The 9,248-nt window shown below is 37.9% G+C and overlaps 1 protein-coding gene across 2 annotated transcripts in view; it reads left to right on the forward strand.

The window, feature by feature from the left end:
* The window catches only part of LOC135746634 (importin subunit alpha-4), a 32,287-nt gene extending 23,507 nt beyond the window's left edge, over positions 1 to 8,780 (forward strand). For both annotated transcript variants that reach the window (XM_073814205.1, XM_065265280.1), the window contains exons 10-17: positions 1,369 to 1,413; positions 1,826 to 1,957; positions 3,050 to 3,178; positions 3,365 to 3,469; positions 3,776 to 3,847; positions 3,934 to 4,096; positions 4,282 to 4,376; positions 6,272 to 8,780. In XM_073814205.1, the coding sequence (XP_073670306.1) occupies positions 1,369 to 1,413; positions 1,826 to 1,957; positions 3,050 to 3,178; positions 3,365 to 3,469; positions 3,776 to 3,847; positions 3,934 to 4,096; positions 4,282 to 4,376; positions 6,272 to 6,370 (840 nt within the window). In that variant the 3' untranslated portion in view covers positions 6,371 to 8,780. The remainder of the gene's footprint in view (positions 1 to 1,368; positions 1,414 to 1,825; positions 1,958 to 3,049; positions 3,179 to 3,364; positions 3,470 to 3,775; positions 3,848 to 3,933; positions 4,097 to 4,281; positions 4,377 to 6,271) is intronic.
* The last annotated feature ends 468 nt before the right edge of the window (positions 8,781 to 9,248 follow it).

Here is a 9,248-nt window from a genome sequence, read left to right on the forward strand (position 1 = left end):
TGGTAGAGGTCAGAGGAGAATGGGCCGACTGATTCAAGCTGATAGAAGAGCAACTTTGACTGAAATAACCACTCGTTACAACCGATGTATGCAGCAAAGCATTTGTGAAGCCACAACACACACAACCTTGAGGTGGATGGGCTTCAACAGCAGAAGACCCCACCTGGTACCACTCATCTCCACTACAAATAGGTTAAAGAGGCTACAATTTGCACGAGCTCGCGAACATTGGACAGTTGAAGACTGGAAAAATGTTGCCTGGTCTGATCAGTCTTGATTTCTGTTGAGACATTCAGATGGTAGAGTCAGAATGAGAACATGGATCCATCATGCCTTGTTACCCCTGTGCAGGCTGCTGGTGATGTGTGGTGTAATGGTGTGGGGGATGTTTTTTTGGCACACTTTAGGCCCCTTAGTGCCAATTGGTCATCATTTAAATGCCACGGCCTACCTGAGCATTGTTTCTGACCATGTCCATCCCTTTATGATCACCATGTATCCATCCTCTGATGGCTACTTCCAGCAGGATAATGTACCATGTCACAAAGCTTGAATTATTTCTAATTGGTTTCTTGAACATGACAATGAGTTCACTGTACTAAAATGGCCCCCCACAGTCACCAGATCTCAACCCAATAGAGCATCTTTGGGATGTGGTGGAGCTTCGTGCCCTGGATGTGCATCCCACAAATCTCCATCAACTGCAAGATGCTATCCTATCAATATGGGCCAACATTTCTAAAGAATGATTTCAGTTCCTCGTTGAATCAATGCCATGTAGAATTAAGGCAGTTCTAAAGCCGAAAGGGGGTCAAACACAATATTAGCATGGTGTTCCTAATAATCCTTTAGGTGAGTGTATAACACTGTTTATGTGCCAAATCATGGTCCAGACAACTGCAGAGGGACATGAAAATGATTGATTGATATTGTATAAACATTTTTAAATCTCACATAGCATAATATATCCATACAAACACAAATTCAGAGAAAATATATCGCCTTTTGGTTTATCTTCCCTTACTTAAAAGCTGAAGTGGCTTTAAACCATTTTTCAGTCTTTGAGCTGCTGATATTGTGCCGTGTAATCTCCATGCCAGTATTTTTTTTCCTTTGCTTGTTTTTGTCTCTGTTCTTGGCTGTGATTTGGAGGTTTAGCTTTGAGCTGAGAGGAACATATTGCACCTCCTGCTGATAAGAAATTTATTAGATGGCATCTGTGCAAACCACTTTTCATCGATGACAGGTTTAATGAATATTCTGTTGTTTTACAGCAAATTTGGTGTTGACAGTGGTGTAGGTTTGTTTTCTTGCAATCTGCTCATTTAACGTTCACGTTTATCAACATATTTTTTCTATCTCTCACAGATTCTTCCTGCCCTTTGTGTACTCATATATCATACAGATATAAATGTAAGTACACTGCATACTACATTTAAAGGGGACATATAATGAAAATCAAATTTTTTCCATCCATTCAAGTGCTATAATTGCATCCCCAGTGCTTCTATATTAACCTAGCAGACGTGAAAAGATCAACCCAGTAACTTAGTTTGGGAAAGCATGTGAAAAATGTGTCATTTAAATTTAACTCCCCCTGTGATGTCAGAAGGGGATAATACCGCCCCTTAATCTGCACTATCCAACCACAGCACTGCCATTTAGTGCAGATATCAGCTCATTTGCACTTAAAGGGACAAGCTCACACCTACAAAGTTGCAAATGTAACATTCTATAAAATATTTTTAGTGTGTGGCTAAAGTTTACACACAGCACTTTTAATTTCCATTATATTTCATTTTTTGTTCTCTCTTTCTCGCTCTAGATTCTGGTAGACACAGTGTGGGCTTTGTCATATTTGACAGACGGAGGTAATGAGCAGATTCAGATGGTTATAGACTCAGGTGTCGTCCCCTTCCTTGTCCCACTGCTCAGCCACCAAGAGGTCAAAGTTCAGGTAAATGTAAAGCAAATATAAATGGTTGTTAATTTGTAACAAGTAAAAGTCAAACACTTTGGTATGCTATGTATATAAGATGCGTGAATAGATGTAGCAACAACAATGAGAATTCAATACATTTGCATGTAGCACAGGAATAAAAGATTACATTTATACCTATTTGTTTAAAGTATTAGTCCATTTTCTTAAAAGTAAATCCAGATAATTTACTCACCACCATGTCATCCAAAATGTTGATGTCTTTCTATGTTCAGTTGAGAAGAAATTATGTTTTTTGAGGAAAACATTCCAGGATTTTTCTCATTTTAATGGACTTTAATGGTCCCCAACACTTAACTCATCACTTAACGTTTTTTGAAACGGAGTTTAAAAATTAGTCTCTAAATGATCCCAAACGACGCATAAGGGTCTTATCTAGCGAAACGATTGTCATTTTTGACAAAAAATTATAAAAAAAATTTTTAAAGCACAACTTCTCGTCTATCTCGGTCCTGTGATGCGCCAGCGCGACCTCATTATGTCATTACGTCAAGAGGTCACGGATGACGAATGCGAAACTCCGCCCCAGTGTTTACAAGTGTGTTGAAAGAGGACCGTTCCGACGTTGTTGTATGTCGAATGTTACTAATTAATGTCTTTGTGTCAGTTTATTGTTTAAAATGGTTCGCAAATGTGCATTTCATATATGTAACACATGACCTCTCTACGTCACTATGCAATTACTTGGGGTCGCGCTGGCGCTTCACAGGATCGGAGATAGATGAGAAGTTGTGATTTAAAAGTGCATATTTTAAATTTTCTTGTCAAAATGACAATCGTTTCGCTAGATAAGACCCTCATGGCTCGTTTGGGATCGTTTAGAGTCCCTTGAAACTCAGTTTAAACAAATTTTTAAGTGTTTAGTGTTGGGGTCTATTAAAGTCCATTAAATTGAGAAAAATCCTGGAATGTTTTCCTCAAAAAACATAATTTCTTTTCGACTGAACAAAGAAAGACATCAACATTTTGGATGACATGGTGGTGAGTAAATTATCTGGATTTTTTTTTAACCAAATAGTTTGCGATAACATGTGCATATCATCCACCCAGACTGCAGCACTGAGAGCGGTGGGCAACATTGTCACGGGGACGGATGAGCAGACTCAGGTGGTGCTCAACTGTGATGTCCTCTCTCACTTTCCCAACCTGCTCACACACCCCAAAGAGAAAATCAATAAGGTAAGAGAAATATACATGTCCCATTTTGTATTTGTGTAAATACAGGACGGTGAAGGTCAAACATTTATTTGGGTTTACAATAAGGTTGTATTTGGTAACATTAGTTAATGTATTAGCTAACGTACTGGCATTAACAAAAGGATCATGTTTAGGCTACATCTGTAACATGTTTGTTTTTCCCTGTAGGAGGCAGTGTGGTTCCTGTCCAATATAACAGCGGGTAACCAACAGCAGGTGCAGGCAGTAATAGATGCTGGACTCATACCCATGATCATACACCAGCTCGCCAAGGTGAGAAGCTGTGCCTTGAATATGCATGCACATCAAATAAAAATGGTTGAAATTATAGACCTGCACTGTAGATGGATATTTAGAGCTGGTAATTATGGAGGGTAATTCACTGATGTTTAATTTTTATTTAGAATAGGACATTTTATCATAGGATTTACTTTCTAATGATTTTAAATTTGAATTATTATAACTATGTATTATTAGCTGTGCTCTTCTACGTAAAAATATCACAGATTTAGATTGAATGGGGGACCTGAGTCATACCTATAAACCAGAATGTCTGATAAGTCTTGCTTTTTCAAACAGGGTGATTTTGGAACACAGAAGGAGGCTGCATGGGCCATCAGTAATTTGACAATAAGTGGAAGAAAGGAACAGGTATGTACTGTTATAGATGATTGGCCTATTCCGAGTCACTTCCTTTCCCTGCTTTTCATTGCTTACCTCTTTGTTGTGATTGAAAGGTGGAGTACTTGGTGCAACAAAACGTGATCCCTCCTTTCTGCAACCTGCTGTCAGTGAAAGACTCTCAGGTGGTCCAGGTGGTTCTTGATGGGCTGAAAAACATCCTCATCATGGCTGGGGAGGAAGCTAGCACAATTGCGGAGATCATTGAAGAGTGTGGAGGTAATGAACCTTGAACTTTACTAGAGAGAAGTTAGTTGTCATAAATGTCTTATTGCTCGGTTCTGGTCTGGTTCTTGAGAAATCAGACACAGATTTTGCGTAGATGAAAATAAAAATAAACACACTTTTGGTAGAATACAGAACAACGATAGAATTATTACAATAATGTTGCTTTTGTGTTTCAGGATTGGAAAAAATTGAGAACCTACAGCAGCATGAAAATGAGGACATCTATAAACTTGCATTTGAAATCATCGATCAGTACTTTTCTGGAGATGATGTAAGTTTAATCCCGTTATTTATAAACTGTATTTTCCGGACTATAAGTCGCACTTTTTTCATAGTTTGGTCCTGCGACTTATATGTCAAAATTAATTTATATGAACCAAGAGAAACCATTACCGTCTACAGCCGTGAGAGTCTGCTCTATGCTGCTCCTGTTTTTATGTAATTCAGTGAATTCAGTGATGCGGAATGAGTTCGGGACCTTTTTGAACTTGATTTGGCTTGTCGTGTTAATTTAGCTTCCCAGGTATGTTCCATATGCTATTGCGTTCGGTGAATAAATGGTAATGTTACGTTAACATATACGGACACCTATTCAGCCTACTGTTGTGTGTGCCATTGTTTAGTTTGAGCTGCAACGACTAATCGATAAAATCGATTATGACATTCGTTGTGACGTCACATGCTCTCGCACCACCGTTGGCCAACATGCACACGCACCAGGTGCTGTTTCTGCTCAAAGTCAGTCACGTTTTATTCATGCTATGCAAGCTGTTCGCTCAAAGTCAGGTGCTGTTTCTTAATAAAGCGCAAGCTTACTTTTACTTCATACAACGCGAGCTGCACGTTTGTTCAGGCCTTTATTCAGGTCTTCTGATCAGCCGACCAGCTTGGTTAAAAGCACGGAAGCAAAAACGCAAACGAACGCTGGTTAATAAAGGTTTAATTTCCTTTAATATAAGTGGGTTTTTATTTGTTTAATTGTTGTTGAGTTTTCGGAAAAATAATTATTAACCACAAGCATCTGTTTTAAAGTAAGGGGGAAATCCAGGTTTTTATTACCTTAACAACGCATGTTTATCACCACTTTCATATCATAATGGCTTATTTATTTTGTTAATAACAAATAATCTTAATATTCATCAAGGTCTAAAGCTGAAGATTAAAATTAGTTTATTAATCTGTAGCAAAATTCTCAGCACATCACTAAAGACTTAATTCATTTTGTTAAAGGTGCTCTAAGCGAATTGACACGTTTTAGATCATAAAAAATTTTTTGTTACATACAGCAAACATCTCCTCACTATCTGCTTGCTGCCTGTCCGCTGATCAAACTGTAAAAAAACGCGATCTCTGTAGACAGCCCAGGCTTCACAAACGGCAATAACAACACAGTGGCCAAACCTACAAACAGAAACCATAACAAAGTGTTCCAGCCAATAAACGACAAGAAGGATTTGGGGGTGGGGGTGGGGGTTGGGCGCGTTCATGAAAGCATGGAAGAAAGGGGGAGGAGTTAGCTACGCTCCGTCTGTTTGAAAACAATTCAAACGTCAACCAAAAACTAACGTCTCGCAGATTCGCTTAGAACGCCTTTAATTGATATTTTGACATTTAAAGAGGTTTTACTATATAAAAGCTGCACAAACTTTTTTTTATTTAAAGCTCTAGTATCTAAATCAAAAATAATATATTAGTAAAACTAGTAGTGTGTGGCTTTTGCACTTTTAAAAGTACACTTCTACACGTAAATATACCCAAATTTAGTGCCTTATTTATCTATAATATGTGAAAACATCTAATTAAGTAAATATTTATATTTTAAACGATTAGTCGATTAATCGAAAAAATAATCGCCCGATTAATTGATTATAAAATAATCGTTAGTTGCAACCCTAGTTTATTTGAATAACTTGCCTATTCAGATTAAATGTCTGTTCTTGGGCTTGGATTTTGTGAAATAAATTTCTAAATAAACGCAATGTATAGTCTTATATATGTTTTTCCCTCTTCAAAATGCATTTTTGACTGATGCAACTTATACTTCGGAGCAACTTATAGTCCGGAAAATACGGTAGTGCTTTCCACACGAATGTGTCTTATGTTTAGATTTTTTCTTTACAAGTCGACAGGTTCTTTTGTAAATATATTGTGTGGCTCTTCTTATAGATTGATGAGGACCCCAGCCTGATTCCTGAGCCCAACCAGGGAGGTACATTTAACTTTGATCCAGCCTCCAACCTTCAAACCAAGGAGTTCAAGTTCTAGGAACGTTGAGCTTAAGAATATGGTGGGTTTCCCAGCTGCTCCTCAATCCCTGTTACCTACTGACCCATCATCTACCAACCACTCACTAACCAGAAAATCCAACCAATCACCATGCTCGGAAACTACACTCTCAAAGAAGATAAATAGCACTGAAGGATCCCGTCGCAAACGCCACTCAAAAGTGAATGGATCTCAGCAATTTCGAAACATGGAAGAGAAGAACAAGACTTGTTCATTATACTGCAGTTGCCAAAACCTAAAAAAAAGAAAAAAAAATTGCTCTTTCTTTCACTCACTCACACACCCACATAGGTGAGCATGAAAATAATAGGAACTTATGTTGTCGTACCAGCCATCATATCAGCCAAGGAAGATGAAAGAAAGAGATAATCTTACAATTTAAAGGGCAGGGATTTTTGTTTGCTTTCCAGGAAATTCCTTGTGTTTCTGGTGTGATCGTAGAGTTTCCCAACTCGATGTCCAGCCTTTACTGTGTTAAGCCATTTTGAACCCCCTCCCCTATTCATCTGAAGTCTATGAATTAGCCCATAGTGGGTTATTCCATGGAATATTATTCTAATGGGGGAAGGGGACGTATCAACGTATGTGGTGTGCTTACAGGACTTCAATTACAGCCACCGATTCTTGCTTTTGCTTCTCATTAAATCCTCAAAGTGGATTACTATTTACAAACCACTGAAGATATTGAAGAAATCAAATCACAAACTCTAGAGAAAATTCATCAGAGACCGTCAAGCACCTTTGTTTACTTTAAAGTTCTGCAGCAAAAGTGTAGTTGGACATTCGTCGTGCCGATCTTTTGGGTTTGCGATTATCGGACATTTTAAATGAGGAACCTATGTGATCAGTGGAAGATTTCGTCAATTTGGCCAGGACTTTTAAAGGGCCGCCCCAACCTTTGGAAGTTCACGGAGATAATCTAACGGGTCTTTCTACTCGAGAAGGGTGCTCTGGCAGCGCTCCGTATTTTGGATTCATCATCTCTGCTTCCTGTCTGTAATCGTAGTAATAAGTTCATCGGGTTAACCCCAACTGGTAAACGGTTGGAAAATAATTTCACTAAATCAGTACATTTCAGCACTCGGTAGTCAAAATGAGAAACTCTGCAACAGTGATTGGATTGTGAAATCTTTTTTCTTTGTTTTGATCGGTGGAGCTTCCGCTTTTGCAGTTTTTCGCACACTTTTTTGGGTTTTCCCGTTTTATTGCTTAATGTATGTGGAGAGCGATGTTCGCTTAATTTTGACAATACAAGCAATGGGAAAAGGAGAACCACGACAATGCGGTTCCTTTTTTGTTTTGTTGGATTTTAATCTTTTCATTTGCTACAAAACTTAATTGTACCAACTAAAAAAAGTGTATTTCTTGTGTAGGTATATAATGAAAAGCTACCACACTTAGGTCCACTAGACGTTGTTGGGACGCTACAGAACAATAATAACATTGTGATTATCGATTTACAGCCAATAGGGGTAATTTTCATTTCGTTTTGTTTTAACCTTTGCTTTGTAATGGCATGCGATTGCCATTATTTGGAAAATGGGCTTTCTTACTGTTGTGACTGGACTATTTTTTTTTTGGTTCCTTTTTTCCTGTGCATTAACTTGTAAAGGGATGTATGGGAAAAATTGCATTTGGACTAAAGTAGTTGTGTTTGGGCCGCAGACTGCTGAAAAGACAGTAAGGAAGCTTATGGCAGCCCTGATGAATTAGCCGTTTATTGTTGAACAAAAAGAGAAAAAACTGGTTTGAACTTCATAAACTTATCTAGATGACTAGAAAACGAGCCACTTTAAAGAAGTTTCGTCTTGTATCGGAAATGGATACAAGCTTATTGCTTGTTGCAAGATTTTTACTTGCTAAAGAAACAATTAATCTAAAAAAAAAACTGCGACGGATCGCATTTTTGGCCTCTGATTGTTTGTAAGTTTTTATAAATTTTAGAACTGAATTTTTCTTTAAGGTGGCTCATCAGTATTTTTTTCAACTCTTGTGCATATTAAAGATAAAGAATGAGTTGAAATTCATTGTGCCTTTTGTTTTTCATTTCAAAGCAACTTAAAGAAAGGTTCGTAATACCTACCACGTTGCATTGGAGCTGCTTATAATATGGGGTCTCTTGGGTCTGCCTAACTCTGGACACTTTACGATGAGACCTTCTGCAGTAGATTATAATTCTCATCTAGTCTGCTGGCTGACTTGTTATTGATCCCTTAACTTTCATTCTGCCTCCTTCACATTCTTATCATATGGATCACAATTCTCAACTTATACAATCTCTCTCCTCACCTTTCTATGGCAACACATGTTTCACTCATCACTCCCTCAGGACGTGCTTTCTGTATCGATGAACCTAACCAAAATAAACTTACTGTTAGCCATCCTTTTATTGCTCTTTTATGATTGACCTAATACTTTTGTCTCTGTTCTATCCTTTCCTTCTCTTCCTTGTTGTTGCCATCTAACTAGTCTCTTTCTATTCTTAAATTCCTGTCTCTCTGTGTGTTTTATTGTGCTGTCTTTTAGAGAGAGGAACAGGTGCCTAAATTAACTTAAAACGTATTCATACATTAGGTGATAATGGTCATCATGTCAGTTTACACTGGCGATGTTCATATACATATTTTTTCAAATTTGCTTGTTTTGCCAGCCTCTTAAAGGCCACATTATGCCCATTATTACAAGGTTTGCCTATAGTGTCTCAAGTTTCAGCCCAAAATACCCCACAGATCATTTGTTATAACATGTCCAAAATGTTACTGCGCTCACTCCCTTATCAACACACAGTAAGCGCTTTTGATTAAAATAGATCTGATTCCTTTCAATACAGTCTTGGACAATAGTATATTTGGCCTCA

Source organism: Paramisgurnus dabryanus, chromosome 4 (assembly GCF_030506205.2).
Source record: "Paramisgurnus dabryanus chromosome 4, PD_genome_1.1, whole genome shotgun sequence".
NCBI classification, from domain to species: Eukaryota; Metazoa; Chordata; class Actinopteri; order Cypriniformes; family Cobitidae; genus Paramisgurnus; species Paramisgurnus dabryanus.